The 19,990-nt window shown below is 38.2% G+C and overlaps 1 protein-coding gene across 5 annotated transcripts in view; it reads left to right on the top strand.

The window, feature by feature from the left end:
• Positions 1–17,636, top strand: part of LOC121323089 (methyl-CpG-binding domain protein 5-like) — a 52,992-nt gene extending 35,356 nt beyond the window's left edge. For 2 of the 5 annotated variants that reach the window (XM_041263835.1, XM_041263836.1), the window contains exons 5-11: positions 457–2,718; positions 10,749–11,795; positions 13,601–13,815; positions 14,124–15,320; positions 15,827–15,939; positions 16,764–16,830; positions 17,338–17,636. In XM_041263835.1, the coding sequence (XP_041119769.1) occupies positions 457–2,718; positions 10,749–11,795; positions 13,601–13,815; positions 14,124–15,320; positions 15,827–15,939; positions 16,764–16,830; positions 17,338–17,409 (4,973 nt within the window). In that variant the 3' untranslated portion in view covers positions 17,410–17,636. The remainder of the gene's footprint in view (positions 1–456; positions 2,719–10,748; positions 11,796–13,600; positions 13,816–14,123; positions 15,321–15,826; positions 15,940–16,763; positions 16,831–17,337) is intronic. The other 3 variants (XM_041263838.1, XM_041263839.1, XM_041263840.1) reach the window with 3 other exon arrangements.
• The last annotated feature ends 2,354 nt before the right edge of the window (positions 17,637–19,990 follow it).

Genomic DNA, 19,990 nt, shown 5'->3' with positions numbered 1-19,990 from the left:
TATGTATTACAACTATTGATCACTAAAAACTGTCAACTAATGAATTAAGTGCACCACCTTTAAAAAAGGATTTAAAAAACTCAGAAAACAAAGAGCAGATGCCTGTCAGTTATAAGGTTAACATTACCTGTAGTCTTCCATGCATTTTGCTGATAAAGAATTCATGATTTGAAATTATTTACATTTAATTGATTTTTTTTTTTTGTATTGTTGTACATTATTGCAGTGGTTCATATAAGCCTTGAGCTGCGTTCAATACAATGCATAAAATCAATTCAGTTTCAATAGATATGCAGGACAAGGCTTAGAAATTGAGTGATGTATGTAATTTATACTTTATTCTATACTTGTCTACAAGGGTGATTTTATTTTCTAAATGAATTTTATTTCCCATTTTGAGACACTATGGCCTGTTGATTTACTGTTATTTATATAATTTTTTTTAAACTGTTTCAGGTGCAACTCCAGTGGTACCTACACGATCAGCAACTCCAAGAGCAATAAGGAATAAATCACATGAAGGAATGGCTAATTCTGTGGTCACAGAATGCAAGAACCCTTTCAAGATGATGATGATGACAGGTCCTAGGCTTTATCAACAGGAACTAACTGCAGGCCAGTTGCAAGATATTCATGCTGGCTATCCAAGACAAAGGCTTGGGAGTAATGAGCATGGACAGAAGTCTCCATATCGTGGCAGTCATGGTGGATTGCCCAGCCCAGCGTCATCAGGATCTCAAATATATGGTGACGGGTCCTTGTCTCCCAGGACTGACCCTCTGGGAAGCCCTGATGTTTTCACAAGGAACAATCCTGGGTGTCATGGTGTGTCTAATTCTAGCCCCATTCAATTAAACAACCGGACTCCACTATCTCCCCATGCAATAGTGCTCCATAACTCTCCAGCACATTCGTCTTGTGCCATGGCTGGAAGGACTAATATACCCCTTTCTCCTACAGTGACTATAAAAAGTCCTGTTCTAAAAAAGCCCATGTGTAATTTTCCACCCAATATGGACATGCCTCGAGCAGTATTTCACCATAAACCCCCTCAAGTTTCACACCCTCCCCCACCACCACCCTTACCACCCCCCTGTGCTCTTCAGAAAAAGCAAATTACTTCAGAAAAGGACCCCTTGGGCATCCTCGATCCAATCCCCAGTAAACCAGTTAGCCAGAACCATATGTTAACGAATCCCTCTAATTTCCAGTCAAATGTCCACTCTCAGGTACCTATGATGAATGTAAACATCCCCCCTTCTATTGTTCCCTTGCCAAGTAACCTCCCCTTGCCAACAGTCAAATCAGGACACGTAAATCATGGCAATCACATGCAGAGGGTCCAGCATGTGGCCTCCACCTCCTTGTCACACTCCCCAGTAACCTCGCCAGTGCACATGATGGGACCTGTCATGGGGAGGATAGAGGCATCTCCTCAAAGGTCACGATCATCTTCAACGTCTTCAGACCATGGAAGCTTCATCATGCCACCAGGGCCTCAGGCCAGCTGTGGTAGCATAAAAGTTCTCCCGAGGTCACCTAGGTCATCCATTGGATCGCCAAGGCCATCTATGCCTCCAAGCCCCTCTGCAAAGCCTGATGGTCTTCATCATCAGTACAAAGACGTCTCCAACCAGTTGCTTGTTGGCATGAGCAATGTTCTTAATGCTCAGTCCAACTCTATGTTTCCACCCGCATCTGCCGGAAATGCTCCACAGAAGAATCACCCAGGGCTACTCGGAATGCCCCTTAATCAGATCTTGAATCAACATAATGCTGCTTCGTTTCCTGCAAGTAGTTTATTGTCCGCAGCAGCTAAAGCACAGCTAGCAAATCAAAATAAACTGACTGGCAACAACAATAGCAGCAGTAGGGGGAGCAGTAATAGCAGCAGTGTCGGGCCTGTTGGCGGTGGTGGTAACGGGGAAGGACATAGCACCTTAAATACCATGTTTCCCCCTAATAACATGATGCTGACAATGAGTGAAGGGCAGCAAAGCGGACGAGCTGCACTACGAGACAAGCTAATGGCTCAGCAAAAGGATCCCTTACGAAAACGAAAGCAGCCAGCTTCGGTTTTCAACATGCTCAAGCAATTGCCGATGGGAGCTTCAGGAGCTTCCAATCCTGGACCTGACCACCTGAGGAAGCAAGCTCAAAGTTCACTTCCTCCAAATAACTCTATGGCCCATTTGCTTCAGTCCATCAGCTGTCAAAGTTCTCACATGAGTGGAAATAATGGAGCTGATTGTGGCATCTCAAATGCTAATATACCTTGCTCCTCGAATCAACTTCATTTTACAGACAACAGTGTGACTTCTTTTTCACCTCAAAACCTACAGTTGCAGCATCACCCTTCCAGGGGGGAAGGAATGCACTGCCAAAACATAAACACTAACTTGGTTCACAGTGGAGGCCATGTCCCTCACAGCCAGTTTGCAAGTCTGGTGAATCAGAGGCAAGCTGTTGGGAATTGTGGGATGCTTAATCAGACAGGAGTAGCTTTAGGGAGTCCCTTACATCACCACCCTCCCCCTCAACACCACCACCATCCTCACCACCAGCATCACCCTCCTCCTCCTCCTCCTCCTCATCATCATCATCATCATCATCATCATCATCATCAGAACCAGACACTTTCCAGGATCCAGGCTTCTTCAGTAGCGATGGTACCAAACAACAGTGGCAGCAACTGTGGCCAAGCAAGTTCAGAAGCAGGTAAGAATTTATTTTTATTATTTTTTTTTTAAACGTGCCAGCATAGTTTTCTTACGCCCATGTTCAATTTGTTGGAGGCTTGACCTACAGTACAAAGGCTAGTTGAATCCTGTACCTGCAACAAATCTACTCTTAACATCTAGGCAAATACTTCTTCACAACACAGCTTTTATGCTACCTGTTAATTCTTATTACAATCAGTGATGCTTAGAAAGTTGTTGGTCATAAATGATATCTTGGTTTCATTGGTGTGATGTATGTCATTAAATACATATTTTAAATAGTTGGTGCTCGAAACTGGCTGGGTCGCCAATTAAACATCTAGGATTTAGATACAGTATATGTTATGTTTTTATTTACTGTGAAAGAGATTATCTAGCTGACGTACATACGTGTGTGTGTGTGTGTGTGTGTGTGTGTGTGTGTGTGTGTGTGTGTGTGTGTGTATATATATACACACACAGCTCTGGAAAAAATTGAGACCACTGCAAATTTTTCTTAAATCAGCATCTCTGCATGTATGGCAGCCATTCCATTCCAGTGTCTGTTGAATTCCAACACAGGCAAACCTCATTCTACTGAATGAGGTACTGATTAGGGGATCACCTGAACCAAATCTTATTTAACGAGGAAAAGTATAAAAACCACTCCTGTGGTCATCACTATCCTCTTGCAATAGGACCAGCTGGATGGCAAAACAGTGCTAGTAGTACCTCAAAAGTAATTGGAATCAAAAAATAACTATTGACCACGCCCAAAGAGTTGAAAAGGAAAGTTTTGAATGAGGAAAAGAAGGGTTCAGTTCTGGCTTTACTGGCAGAGGGATACAGTGAGCGTCGGGTTGCTTCCATCCTTAAAATTTTAAAGACGGCGGTTCATAAGAACAAGGTCAAGCAGCACACATTGGGGACAACAAAGCCACAGACCGGCAGAGGGCGAAAAGGACTCTCCACTCACCGGGATGACCGCCAACTCATTCGAATGTCACTCAGCAACCGTAGGATGACATCAAGTGACCTACTAAAAGAATGGCAAACAGCAGCTGGGGTGAAGTGCACTGCGAGGATGATTCGAAACAGGCTCCTAGGGGCAGGGCTGAAGTCGTGCAAAGCTAGAAAAAAGCCCTTCATCAATGAGAAGCAAAGAAGACCCAGGCTGAGGTTTGCAAAAGACCATAAGGATTGGACCGTAGAGGACTGGAGTAAGGTCATCTTCTCTGATGAGTCCAATTTTCAGCTTTGCCCAACACCTGGTCGTCTAATGGTTAGACAGAGACCTGGAGAGGCCTACAAGCCACAGTGTCTTGCACCCACTGTGAAATGTGGTGGAGGATCGGTGATGATCTGGGGGTGCTTCAGCAAGGCTGGAATCGGGCAGATTTGTCTTTGTGAAGGACGCATGAATCAAGCCAAGTACAAGGTTGTCCTGGAAGAAAACTTGCTTCCTTCTGCTCTGACAATGTTCCCCAACTCTGAGGATTGGTTTTTCCAGCAGGACAATGCTCCATGCCACACAGCCAGGTCAATCAAGGTGTGGATGGAGGACCACCAGATCAAGACCCTGTCATGGCCAGCCCAATCTCCAGACCTGAACCCCATTGAAAACCTCTGGAATGTGATCAAGAGGAAGACGGATGGTCACAAGCCATCAAACAAAGCCGAGCTGCTTGAATTTTTGCGCCAGGAGTGGCATAAAGTCACCCAACATCAATGTGAAAGACTGGTGGAGAGCATGCCAAGACGCATGAAAGCTGTGATTGAAAATCAGGGTTATTCCACCAAATATTGATTTCTGAACTCTTCCTAAGTTAAAACATTAGTATTGTGTTGTTTAAAAATGAATATGAACTTATTTTCTTTGCATTATTCGAGGTCTGACAACACTGCATCTTTTTTGTTATTTTGACCAGTTGTCATTTTCTGCAAATAAATGCTCTAAATGACAATATTTTTATTTGGAATTTGGGAGAAATGTTGTCAGTAGTTTATAGAATAAAACAAAAATGTTCATTTTACCCAAACACATACCTATAAATAGTAAAACCAGAGAAACTGATAATTTTGCAGTGGTCTCTGTGTGTGTGTGTGTGTATATATATATATATATATATATATATATATATATATATATATATATATATATATATATATATATATATATATATATATATATATATGTATATACACACACACACACACAAGTTTGAGTACACTTGCTAAACTAGTCATAATTGACAGTTTTACGTTGTACACTTTCTGTAAATACTTGAAAATTGTTACAATATACAAAATTGAACATAAGGAGTATCAAAGTAATATTCAAGAAAATTGAAAATTGTCTCTAAATCTTGGATTCCTCAAAATAGCCACCCTTGGCCTTAACAACAGCCTCACAAACACAAGGCATTCGGTTAACAAGTTTCAGCAGGAAATCACCCGACATGTCTTCCCAGCTCTTCTGCAGCAATTCCCAGAGATGTAGGGCACTTGTGGGTAGCTTTGCTTTGACTCTTCTGTCCAGTTCGTCCCATACAAGTTCTATGGGATTGAGGTCTGGAGACTGGGCAGGCCAGGTCATTAGATTGAGTTGTCCTTCACTTTCCTTCTTCGCCAGATAGTTCTTTCACAACTTTGAGGTGTGTTTCGGATCATTATCTTGCTGAAGAATGAAGGACTGCCCAACTAGCCGTAATCCTGATGGAATGGCATGCCTCTGAAGTATGCTATGATAGCCATGCTGGCTGAGCTTGCCATGGACTTGGTAAAGATCACCAACTCTGTCACCAGCAACGTAACCCCAGACCATGACACTGCCTCCTCCATGCTTGACAGTGGGAACCACACATGCAGAACTCATGCGATCATCCTCTCTGCGTCTTACAAATACTCGGCGGTTGGACCCAGATATTTCAAATTTTGCCTCATCGGTCCATAAGACCGACTTCCACTCCTCAAACGTCCAATTTCTGTGTTTTTTTTGGCCCAGGCAAGTCTCTTCCTCTTATTCTGCACTCTTAACAATGGTTTCTTTGCAGCAATTCTTCCAGCTAGGCCAGCTTCACGCAATCTCCTCTGAACAGTTGATGTTGAAACATCTATACTTCTAGTAGCATTTAGCTGAGCTTGTATTTCAGGGGCAGTTATTCGCTGGTTTTGCAGGCTTGTGACTCGAATGAACTTGTTCTCTGATTCTGAAGTCACCCTAGGCCTGTCTGACCTTGTTCAGTCCTCATGAGTGCTAGTTTCTTCAAATCGTTTGATGGTCTTGGCCACAGCAGTTACAGACACTTGCAAAGTTCTTGCGATTTGTCTTAAAGATTGACCTTCATTTCTTAAAGTAATTTAATCTTTTTTCTTTGCTTAACTGAGCGTATTTTGCCATGTTCTGCTCCCTTACATTCAGGAATGACAAACTTGTGCCTATGCTACCTATATTTATGGTAATCATGGACCCTCACCTGTTAACAATAATTGGTGACAAAGGGTTAATTAGGTAACATGCTAGTTAACTCATAAGTGAACCCAACAAAGACACTTTTATACGTTGGCCAGTGTTCTAACACTGTTTATTCACATTTCATACTTTTAACTGATTTGGGCTTCAGACTGAAATCCCCTTGCTTTGTGTGACCATTTCATTGAAATTGACAGGATTTACATTTTCATTTAAAAATTACATTTTTTAGTGCAATTCACTTATGATTATCAGCTTATATAAGTACATGTATCATATAATGAAATATTAAGTGTTTATAGATGTTTATACAGTTAAAAGCATAGATAATTATGAAAAACCTGGTTTCAAGCACTCAAACTTTTGACTGGTACTCTGTGTGTGTGTGTGTGTGTGTGTGTGTGTGTGTGTATGTATGTATATATATATATATATATATATATATATATATATATATATATATATATATATATATATATATATATATAGTGTGTGTATTACATACATACGTAATATATTTTATAATACTGAGCCTTGAGAATACATAAGGTATTGTAAAATAACCTATTCCAAATATAATGGTTCTGAAGAGATTCATAGTTATTATAAGCTGACAGTATTTAAATCTCAAGAACATTTCTCTAATTCTATATTCAGTTAATATAAAAGGGATTTTATTCAGACTTTCACTATTATGACCGATAACAGCACAAGATACAGCAGGTAAATCAAAATGTATGTGTTTTAAAATTAAGTTTGGAAAATGATGATAATGGTACAATGCCTGTAAAGGGCAATATCTCCGATATTCACTCATTGAGAAATAATCTGGAATTTATATTATGTACGTGGATATTTGGTACCCATTTTTTATGTATTTTGCTTTTACATTAGATAATCTTTGATAGATAGGCCCTGCCATATGTTGCCTGAATTGGATATGTGAAAGAATTTAGTACTGGTTCCAGCTGTGAATTAACAACCACAAAATAACCCCAACACTGATTTGTATTTTTGTTTTGATTTGTTTTTTGAAAGTTTATTCATGCTAAGAGGATCCAATTACATTTAGAAGATTGTTTTTGTACTGCATCTTCCGTGCCAGTATTGCGGTAAGTAACACAGTGTCCACCAAGGCTGTTTCCTGAGAAGATTAAAACCTATGGAATTCTTTAAGTTTATACTAAATGTACAAAGTGAACATCAAGAAATGTAATTATTATCAGTGATTTTAAAAACACTAAATAACTACTAGACACTTCATCACATAGAATTCAATATCAACACTTTTTTTTATAAAATACTAAATAACCAAAAAAGGATATCCACCAGAATGACTCTTCCTCTAAACCCAATTATCATTGCTCTGCAACTTGCCAGTACTGAATTCTTTCTCATATACATTAATAGAAAGAATCTTGTCTTTGTGTAATGGCAGTACAACTGTTGGGGTTAGTCGGTACTAGACATGCAAAGTTAATGTTTTTATTGATTTTGTTTTTTGTTCTTTTGGTTCAGCTAAATTTAAGACTGTCAGGGTTAGCGGTCTGTCTCTTACTTCTACCCTCCTTGTCATAATAGGACGAGGGATCTTAGCAGCACCTAGTGGTGGTTGTTTACAGTGATCAAGTGATTGTCACCCCTGTGTTAGCTTTAGAGAGCAGTGGTGCTGGGTTGGTTGTTCCACTGCAGGTTTAAACTCCGGTTGGGTCTGTTGTGAGGGGCAGTGGAATATGTGTTAAATTAAAAAATATGAATCTGTAATTTGGTATGTGCAGTTATTAACACAGACTGTCTGTCTAGTCTCTGGAAGGCTTGGTTTGTTAAAACTGCATTTTGCTTCTGCTTTTTTGATGAAAAGAGTACAATTAGTAAAACTAAGAATCTGATGGCAAGACTTAATATTTCTGCTTCCAAGAATGTTTGATTAATAATATCATTATCATACATTTAGCCATTGTTCTTATTATCCATTCAATAGTGTACTGTGCAAATGTTATTAGTCATCAGCATTGTGAACTGTGCAAAATAAATGAATATAAATAACACAGTGCAGATACTTATGCCCTAACAAGGATTGATGCTTGCATGTTTGTTTTTTAATACTTAATAATGTGTTAAATATTTAACTTATTTCTGGGAATAATTGTGTTAGTAAGATGAGTCTACTGTCAGTGAGGCTTTCTTTGAAATGGCACTTGATATTCAAGACAGTTGAACAATGTCATAAACATTTTAATATTACTCAAATAGAAAATAATACAAGTAACATTTAAAGCTACAGTAGTATTTCAATTATTTTGTATTTATTTATTAAGTTTGGAAGTCTGGTTTTGGTTTGGGGGATATTGTAGTGCATATTTAGTTTAAGATTAATAAATAGTCCCTCAGAATGGTATATACTGACTTTTATCAGATCTCCTCTGGGCAGTCTGTTGTCTAGCCTAATTTAAAAGAAAAAAAGCAGAACTCAAACATGAATAGCCCATTCCTGCTGTACTATGTTGACTACATTTATATAACATTAAAAAATACAGTTTCATCGCTTACAATTTCATAAGTGAACCCTACACATTAAGTGTATTTGACCAGTTATGGGAGTGATTACACCACAAATGAACATAAGAAATTGCCTCATTTTTTGTTTTATTTTTTGTAAAGACCTCCAACATTTTTAGTAATAATTAAACTATTTTCTGTCATTTTTTTTTCTCAGTTCTGACTTTTGTGACTGTTAATGTGTACTGTTAAGTAGAAGCTTCCCTTTGTAGAGGAGAGTTTCCTTGGTGTCTGTTTGAGAATGTAATGAAGATAGCAGTACTAAGAAATAGACATCAAAGTTGTGCAAAAAAGAACACACATCTTAAATATTCATTTCTCTAGGACACAGTGGCACAAGGCATTGTGCTTAACCACAAATATGCTACAGAAGTAGAACCTGTTTATAAGTGTGTACTAGTTACAATGATTATATTGCTACACAGTATGTAAAGCCATTAAGAATTAATATTTACTTTTATGTAGCTACAGAACACTAATACTGTTGTGTGCAGTCCAACTAATTTGTATTTTCTTTCTTTTTATTTATTTGTTTAAATTTAGTAGTCGTCAGTTGGTTTTTACCCCGTTTTTCTCCCAATTTGAAATAGCCAATTACCACCTCCGACCGCTGCAACTTTTTTACAGTCTGCAGGCCTGCCATGTAGCCACCTCAGAGGTGCAGTGTCGGAGGAAAACGCAGCTGTGGGTAGTTTACAGGCAATCTCGACAATTGTGGGAGCTCTCATCCACGGTTGTTAGTGGAATAGCCTGGACTCGAACTGACAACCACCAGGCTATAGGGCGCATCCTGCGCTCCACAAGGAACGCCTTTACCAGATGCGCCAATCGGGAGCTCCTAACAGTCCAATTACATTTTGTCTATTCTCTATAGATGTTTGTTTTTTTTTTTTTGGGGGGGGGGGGGGGGGGGTTATTGTTCATATAAGTGCATGCAGTTGCCTAAATCTGCTGATTGAAAATGACTTGCCTTCATATCCTGCAGAAGATCTTGGAGGCCTATATTACCTAACTACAGTACATTATCACTGATGCAGCTATTCCCTTCCCTTCAGTTCAATTTATCCATTGCTTCGATTTGTTTTTTGTAACAGAACAATGCAATAGAAGTTATGAAGCACCATGAAATGATGGACAAGGCTTGTTTTCAATTAATTAATCTGTAACAGAGGTTTTTAGATCATATGAATAAGTAATGGGATACACAGCACATTAATATTTGTGGCTAAAAAAACAATTTCAGTGCCATTTGCTTTAATATTTTTGATGCCTTAATTATGTATCTTAGCCTTATAAGTGTGCATATAGTATGAAGGATGTATATACTACACAAAAAGCATAATTATACTAAACATTTTCCTTTGTATTCTAACCACTCTAAAACGGATTTCAACCAGTTTATTATTGTTTTAAAAAGACCATAAGATTTTGGGGTTGGATCCAACACTGACTCCTTGTGTGACCTTGATAAGTCACTTGACCATCTTGTGCTTCCATCATCTTTTTTAAATCCTTAAAATTGGATGACACTGCCCATTTGTAAACAAGACGGTACTTATTTCTAATAAAAAATGTGTGTGTTCTCATTGTGCAAGGGCATAGGATTCCTTAACAAGCAAGATCTCCAATAAGATAAAGCTGCTGCCAACTTTTTTACAGTTACAGTAATTTACAGTATATGATCATATAGTCAAATAAACATTATATATTAATAGTATTAATACTACTACTTCCTATTGAAAAATAAACCCTTCAAAAATAAATAATTTACCAAATCTGTTTGGAATCCTGCATATATTGTATTTGCTATATAGTGAACACCTGCATATTACTGTTTCAGAAACAAAAGATAAATTGCCTTTGCATATAAATTGTAGCCAACATCAAAACTGGGGTTTAAAGCCTGGCTATGTTCCCCTCCAGCCCTTGGCTTTAGCCAGTTGACCATACGGCCACCTGATTTCTGTTAAACATGCCAGGCAAAAATCTTCTAATCAGTCTATTTCTATATATTACAGGAAATTCAGGCATATCGTCGTCCATGGCAGTAGCCGGTGCCAATCAGCCTGCCATCACCAAGACTACATCTGTAATGCAGGATGGAGTTATTATTCGAACCGCGAGCGGCAACCCACTGCAGGGCCAGCTACCAATTGGTTGCGTCTTTCCATTCATGGGACAAGAGCAGATGTTTCAGTTCCCACAAAATAACCTGGCCAGCAGCAGTCTCCCAACCCCCTTAAACACACATGTTCTAGGTTCCCTCTCCATCCCTTTATCCATGAACAGTCAACAGCAGCAGCATCAGCAACAACAGCTCCTAAACCAGAATCTGCTAAACGTGTTAGCAGCTCCTTCAAGAGGCAGCAACCTCAACCCTCTAGGCATCATAAACCCCAATCTTAATGCTGCTTTGGCTTTGCTCTCTAATGATATGGATGGGCAGGCATTGCCTCCTGGTCAGCTCCAGCTCCTAGCAGCTCTGCTTCAGAATCAAGCTCAGGCGGCCACAGTGCTTCCTCTCCCACCTTTCAACTTGACCCTCCCAGATCGGTTACAACAGCAACAGCAGCAACAACAACAACCACAACCAAAAAACAATTCTTTACCTTCCATGACACCAGTCCTGCCAGACCATTTACAACATAATCAGTCAGACTGCACTAGATCAGAGGCCTTGCTGGCCCACCCTCTGTGGAGCTCTTTAGTGAGAACCGACACTACTCTTAATGCCCTACTCCTCCCTGCTGTCAATGCGGCCTCTGGGCTAATGTCCATGAATCCCCAGCTGTTGGGAAGCCTCCTGAACTCTGCAGTGGACAATGTTACTAATCATTCTGAGGTACCCATAGCAACCACTACCACAACCACTACATCGTCATTCTCCTCCTCGTCAGTGGCATCCATGTCTGTCTCCTCGCTGGGTGGGTCAGCTATAGCTTCAATGGCAGAGACGCTGTTGAGCCTATCAAACAACCCCGGGAATGCAACAGGCCCTGCTAAACTCCTCAGTGGTTTAGTGGTGCCACAACTTCTGAACCCTGTGCTGGGGACAGGTCTGCTTAGTAAGATCACATTGTAAAAAACATTCCTGCATGCTTTTTTCACAGAATAGGTAACCAGTTCTACTGTTAATGTGGGCTTTTTACTTTGACGTTCACCGAGGCAGGCAGGGAGAGGTAGCATTAAAACAAATCTCCAGGTGCAACATTTATTATCCCCTTTTCATGTTTTTTTTTTTTTTTTTTTTATCTAAAAATTAATTTTTAGACTTAAACATGAAGGAATGTCATGCTGATCTGTATTCAATATTGAATGATTATCTGATTCTGTAGAATTAAACAATTAGATTAAAACCCCTATTGCATTCCAAGTAGGTCAAAATATGCAACAAAATTGATCTATTATCTGTTATTGTCTTTTTCAAAGTCGGAGTAGAACCAATGTTCTGATTTTGGATGAAGTTCTGTGTGAATATATGTGTGTGTGTATATATATTTTATATATGTGTGTGTATACATTTTTTTTTTTTTTTAAGTTTATTAACTATCAGTGAAAGTTAAAAGAACTAACCAGTTTCAGATAGGCTTTACTACCGTCATCTTCCCAGCAAAGATGGAATAAGACGGAATTAAACAGTAAATTTGCATTTTAGAAAAAAAAAAAGATTTAACATGCAATATGAATTGCCAGTACTCACTGAGCAAGCAATCGTTCGTGGAAACAAGTTGTTGTTTTTTGTAAGCTTCACAATATACTTTTGTTTCACTATAATATACACTAACAGAATTGCCTGTAGACTACAAAGATGGAGCAAGTGGTTATGTTGCACTGTGAATGGCAGAAATAATAAAAGAAACTTGATTTGAAAGGAATAACAGCAGAGTGTAGTTTAAGAAAATGAGTGCAAAGTACTGTGTTTTAGTTTGGTCTGTTTTTGTTACGTTATTCATTAATGTGCGATTATCTAGTTTTTAAACCTGTGTTAGTCGTTTGTATGGGCATGCTGGAGAAAATAGGGATTTCAACCTTATCCAAACTACTGTATCAGATGTATGCTAGGACCCTTAATGTCCCTATTGATTTCCCTTTATTACTCAGTCAGGGGTTATCTTTTTTCTGAATAGAGCTCTAATTGTCCGTGTTCAGTCTGGTGTTAGAGTTGCTCCACTGAACAAAATAATGCTGTCTTGCCAAGTGTCACACCATCACTGATACTGTACCATTACAGAAACTCTCTTGGGTTAACTCTTAAACCTGGAGGCCTGCTTGAATTAAGCGATTTTGCAAGAATGTGCAACAAATATTGAATAGGCATGCGGTTCCTGGTAAATGATCAGTACTAGCTTTCTGCAGTTATCCAGTAACAGAAAGGTTTGAAAGTAGAAAATATTACTGGTATTTAACAACCTGTTTTCTAAATCCATGGTGAAATTAAATAGACTATAATCTGCCTGACTCTTGCTCTCTTTGTCTATGCCTCAGTAAAATATGCAAATGGCACATTTCTGTTCATTTTTGGATTTTGTGCACAAACCAACACACTTTGTAATGATTCAGCAGAATGGTATAGGCCAGTATGACATCACAAAAAAAGCTGATAGTATTTCTTGACCTTAATCTTTAATGTGGAGCTGTGGTGGGCACAATTAATTTATTTGTTGCAGTCAGCGATGTAGTAGGTGATGTAATTTTAAGAAATACTGTGCACTTGGTTGTTTGATATCAGAGTTGTTTTTTGCAAACCTGTGTTTTGCATATTGAAATTGAATCAACAAAGAGTCCACTATTCAAGCATTAGACTTAACAATTCAGTGGGTTACATACATTTTAACAAGTGTTTTTTTTGTTGTTTTTTTTAACCCAATAGGTGATGTGTCTTCATTAAACAGTCTGAATAACCCACAGCTGAGTAATCTACAGTCACGGAGTAACAACAACAACCAGGTGTTTCATCAGAACCAGCAGCAGCTGATTGAGGGATTTCAAGGGGTCCAGGGTCACCAGGGGTTCCAAAGAGAGCACCCCTTCTCTGAGCCAGCTGACAGCTCCAGCCCCATGGCCTGTCTATTTCAGAATTTTCAGGTGATTTATTATCCAGCAGCCCGGTTTAAACCCAACATCCTGTTCACGGAGAGGGCCTTATTGATACCAGAGTTTACAGCTGTTCAAACTAAGATCAAGTGAATTGCCTTTGTTTAAGTCGCTTATTAACATTATTAACGTTACTTAAAATACAGTGTAATGATATAAAAAAATATATGTATATATTTAAAATTCCCGCATTTTCACTCATAAGTCTTTGTATTTATTTTACATTAGCACATATTTTCACGTCATGGTATCCTCTTCTTTAAGCAACTGTGTGTGATCGATTTTAATTTATTTTTCAGGTGAGTTTACCTGAAGACATTGCTGTTTCTAACAAACCGATGAACGTTCAGTCTGGGATGACATCACTTCCTGAGAATCCCAGCGCAGGCCTCCCTGCTTTCCGAGATGGCCCTTGTGAATCACAGCCACAAAGAACCGAACAAGCTGCAGGTAGCATCCCAGGAGCAGGTCCCGGGGGGGACTCCTCTGTGGATGCAATTTACAAAGCCGTGGTGGACGCCGCCAGCAAGGGCATGCAGGTGGTCATCACCACATCCGTGACTAGCACCACTCAGATGAGCCCCATCCCAGCTCTGAGTGCCTTTACTGCCTCCATTGCGGACCCTGTCAACCTCTCCCATGCTGTCAATGCAGTCATACACGGCAGAAGACCTTCATGGCAAGAGCCGGAAACCCGTGCCAGAAATACTAGGGGATCGAGGGTGCGGGAGAACTCTGAGCAGGGCAAAAGCACTCCAGAAGGGGGGGAGGCGTACGAGTACTTCAGATCTCCAGGCCGCAACACCCCTAGGAAACTGTGGGAGGGAGACCAAGTTCCAGGAGCAGATGGAAATCCGTGGAAGTTTGAAGATTTTTTAGGGCGCTCGGCCCTTGTCCATAGCAGCCCTTGCAAGGAGAGGCCCAATAGCATCTCACCAATGCTGCCACTGCCCATTGAGCATCAGCAACACCACCATCATACAGTATTAATGCCAAACGAAAATAGGTTTCTTGAGGAGAATTTCAGGTTTAACAACTGCAAAAGAACTATGGTGAATTTTAAGGAGAGACTGGAGAACACAGTGGAAAGGTGTGCATATATTAACGGCAACCAGCCTCAGCCAGGCAGGGGTTATAGGGAGTTGCTGAGCACCCCCAAGCAGGACCTGGCAACAGAGGATCAATCCCCCACTTCCTCCACCAGCTTGGAAGGTTCTCTGGTCAAAGACTACATTCATTACAACGGTAACTTCAGTGCTGAGAGAATTAATGGGTGTGCCCCGAGCCCTTCAGACACTAAAAGCATTAGCAGTGAGGAGGACTTGAGGAACCCAGACTCTCCTTCTTCCAACGAGTTAAGACATTACAGGCCTAGGACATTTAATGCAGGTGACTTGGTCTGGGGCCAGATCAAAGGTTTCCCTTCATGGCCTGGTAAATTGGTGAGGGAGGAGGAGGTGCACAATTCCTCTGTACAGAACACTGAGGAGGGGAAGGTGGGTTAACACTATCTATCTACTAATATATTGCATCTGATTTTCTTGTTGTCATCTTTTCTGAGGTCCTAATAGGAAGGGGTCCTTATGATCAGTCAACCACTTCTGAACAGCTAGCAAATTGACATATGGTTCTCCAGAATTGTCTTTGTTTAAAAAAAAAAAAAACTTTTTGTTTACTAATATAATATAGTATCCCATATTCTGCCTTGGATGCTTTTTAAACTAACAGTCTAAGAGCTGCAAAATAATGTGTCAAATTACCTGAAGTAGCCACTGCAGCAAGACATTTTTCTCACTTGCAATACATACTGGATTTTACTTGTGTTTGTCTTTTTCTTAAAACAAAACAAAAAGTGAAGTGGTTAAATATTCAGCTTACATAAAACTTCACTAGACCAAATGTTAAACAAATGACAGCATCAGTTTTTTAGATTAGAGGGTGGCCACTGTGCAAAGAAGTACAAGTTTAGCAGTGAAGTAAAGTCTGTGTTTAATAATTGCAGGTCTGGGTGATGTGGTTTGGTGTTCATACCTTCACTCAGGTGGAGCCAGGGAAGTTGAAGACACTAACTGAAGGTCTAGAAGCATTCAACCAAGCCAGGAAGAGGAACAGAAAGTAAGAATCCATGTGCTTTATATAAAGTGTTAGTAAGTCCTGGTTTTAGGGGTAAAATATAGCAAAAAAGATTCTGAAGTAGTTGTTCAGTACTGATGGTTGGTTGATATGTAGGAGCTGGATACAGCTTGCTTCTTTGGAAATTTGTCAGTTAACCCACCTGAGCAGATTAGTCAGAAACAAAAGAATGACCTCTTGCCTTAGTTGAGAGTGTGGCATCATCATCTTGCAAAGTCAGCCTGTGCCAGAGAGCCATTATCCCCAGCAGTGTTCTCTGCATATTCAGCACAATTTATTTCCAAAGGTTATACAAACTGTTAGTCCTCGCATTCAGCTAAATGTACTTATTTTATACAATTCTACCTATGGGGTGCATGCTTTAAATTAAGATTTACAAAACATTCCCTCATTTTTATATGATACAACTTTTATACATGACTATAAAGAAGATACTATCTGGGAATATGTGGAGGAAGCAGTCTGCCTGCGTGTAGATCTTATTTTTCACAGCTAATTTTGTATTTACTGTGGAGGGGCTGTACAGTATATTACTGACCACACTATTTTTCTCTCCGTGAGCATCAGTGAAAGCTTGCTGTTATGCGCAAGTCCAGCAGTACATAACCAGCTGTTGTGTAAATGATGCTTTTGCAATAAACTATATAATTATATAGTCATTTCACATAAGATGATAAATTACAGTATTGACATGGGGGAATGTATCTCTTCTGTTTTGAGTTTAATGCTTAACCAGCAATAAAAAGGTTCCTTTTTAAGGTATTCTCTTTTTTTGTTATAATTTCTGAAACATTCTGTTTTTTTAGAGGTGGAAAGTTGAATCATCACTTAGAAGCTGCTATTCACGAGGCCGTGAGTGAGATGTCAGGCAGTGTGAGTTTCTCTTTACTTTCTTTAACCCTGTATTATCAGTACAACTAAAAATGCTAAAAGATGATCTTATTATTTTAGATTGCCTTCAAAAGAGGTCAAATCTTGATAGAGTTCAGAAATAAGACTGATTAGAAATGGCCGGAGACAACCAGTATTGGTGTTTTTTTAATGTTCATATGCATTTTATAGTGATTTCAAAACTATGCCTCAGATTAGTGAGAAAAGACCATATAATTCTCTGGTAATACACCATCTCTTTGCTCATGGAGGGCAGTCTTTTATTTACTTTATGCTTTCTTTGTGTATAGCAGGAGCTTTCAGATAAGAAATAAAACTCCTGCTTTCTGTGTTTACCCACTAGCTGAGCTGCACATCTCTAGTGGTCATTTTTATAAACAACATTGAAAGAATCATAGACAACATGCACACACACACACACACACTCCCATGCAAGGTGTAATACTAGGTGCATATTGTTTCTAAAAACTTTTCTTCCTAATTCTACAGGTTCACCAGATTCCACAGATGGGTAGACAGGTGAAACCACCAAAACCCAAAAGAAGGAAGATCTCTAGATAGCAGTGAATGTCTTCATCAGCAGTCCAATACCTATCAGTGGAGCTGTGTATATACAGAGTCTTAAACATTAACACCACAAGGTGCTACATTCAAACCCTGGTAGAGTATTTTTGCAACCAATCAGGAGGGACAGTAAACATGCTGGATAAGCCAATCAGAAAACGTTGTGAGATCATGGTTACAATTTGTCTACAGCTTGCTGAAGAAATATTTTTTTTCTAAAAAAAAAAAAAAAAAAAAAAAAAAATTGTATGTATCATATGTGTGTGTGTATGTACATGTGACATATATATATAATATATATATATATGATATATCAGAGTATATATATATATATATATATATCTGCATACAAGAAACAATAACAGTCCAAATATTTCTGATACATTTTCAATATGTATATAGATAATTCAGAATTTCGTGGTGATATTCAGAAGATATGTAAATATTGTACAATATTGTCATGTACAAGCGTACTTAATGCACACTATCTTTTATTGTACAAAAAAGTGTACAAATTTCTTTGTTTTTATTCAATATACAGTCAAGAAAACTAACAGTGTAAACAGGATAAATAAAAAAGAAATACAGCCTAAAGGTTTTATATGACTATATTTAAAATGCTGTTTTTGTATTAAACAGCAAAGGAAAAGGCATGATTATGTAATCCCTTGATTTATGACTGACACTTCACACCAATAAGTGTTCATTTGTGTATGTCTGAATAGAATGAACTTTACCAGTTGCATGTGCTTCAGAGTTGTCCCAAAGTTGGAGCGATTCCTTACATTAGATGGGGGGCGGGGGCGGGGCTGGGAATGGCAGGTTCTGCAAAATGTCTAAATTGAGAGGGAATTCTATATTTTAAAGCCATTTTTATTATTCCTTAATTGCACTAGTGAGATTCGTAGACATTCAAACTCTTTCTTTACATATTTTCAGAAAACATATACTTAGGGATTTGTGTTCACACATTTGAGGATGCCTTCAGAAGCTTAAAAACCTGAAAGGACATGTTGTCAAAATTTCAGTGTTGTAATTATTTAGTTTGTTAAAGCGAATTGCTATTCTTGAATATATTTGACAAAAAATATTAACAGATGTTTACAGAAGGACTAAAAGAGTGAGTTACTTTTATAAGACGTTCATAAAGGGTTTTAATTCCAAATGAGCAGTGATTGTCCACACTTCAAGTATTAGAAACCTGCAGCGGCAAAAGCTTCACCAATGGTTTAGATTGATTTAATTTTAGGGGCCTTGAAAATTTTGTGTTGTAAATATTGAATTTATGCTATATATATTTAGTTATTTAATTAGTAGTATAGTTGGCAATAATTATTGTAACCTATTTTTTTTTTATTTTATATATATATATATATATATATATATATATATATATATATATATATATATATATATATATATATATATATATAACAAACATAGCTCGATATCGGGAACAAACTGGTTACACATGTTTTTCAGTTGCATAGCATGAAATGCAATTTAAAAAGTTCATCAACATCACCTGAAAGAGTAACTATTTGATGAAAACAAAGAATATTTTTTATTCTCTTGTCAAAATAGCTATTTTTAAACATGATAATGGAAACCCTACAAAGATATATTACTGAACACTGCTCAAATAATTTTGCAATGATGGATCACACATGGAGCACTATACAGTTTGTAGCTTACACAAAAAAGATAGATGGATTTGCATGTATCATCTTTATTTAATAGGTAAACTTGTATACACAGTATTGTATTATGATAATAGGCTCATATGCCTAGTCTTCTATGTGTCCAAAAGAAGATTACTTTTGTTTCTATAAAGATGTATTTCATATCATAGATTAAATGATATTCTTTCTTTTAGAAAGACCTAATGTATTCTGAGTACATAATGGTATTGAAAGCATCGACATTCTGTTTCTTAAACCAGTATATGAAAGATGTAATCATGTCATTGTTATTTGCAGTTTTCATTTAAAGATTTGCTAAATTATATATCTATATAATATATCTAATATATAAGTATATATATATATATATATATATTATATATATATATATATATATATTATATAAACCTGGATCAGGTTTGGGGGAAAGTAACTAATAAGAGCCTTTGAAGTACATCCGTAGGGAGAAATAATGATATAAACTCGGTCACATGAAATTTCAGTTAGGCCATTTTGAAAGTGAATAGTACATGTGTATGCCTGTAGACTTTAATGCAAGGGGCCCATCACTAATCCCCTGGCCTTGAAATTTCCCTATTTGTTATGTGCAAGGCCAATAGTGAGTAGTGATGCAGTATTAGAAGTTTCAAAAGAAAGAGCTGTGGTGTTAACTTAAATTATACAAGAAACCTCAGCTGGCTAAGCACTCGAGAACCAGTGGCTGGGTTCCATAGCAACTAGGAGAGGATATTGTTCTTAAATAAAGATATAACCAGCACCGTTGATAACTGAAATGTTCCTGTGTACGACCTGATACGAGTGAGTTTTTATACTCTTGCTGTCCCTCATGTAAACATCTCTTAAAGATACATTTCAGCTTTAACATCAGTAGGAGG

The sequence above is a fragment of the Polyodon spathula genome, chromosome 11 (assembly GCF_017654505.1).
Source record: "Polyodon spathula isolate WHYD16114869_AA chromosome 11, ASM1765450v1, whole genome shotgun sequence".
In the NCBI taxonomy this organism is placed as follows: Eukaryota; Metazoa; Chordata; class Actinopteri; order Acipenseriformes; family Polyodontidae; genus Polyodon; species Polyodon spathula.
The sequence above is the reverse complement of the archived record's forward strand: the minus strand, read 5'-3'. Positions and strand labels throughout refer to the sequence as shown.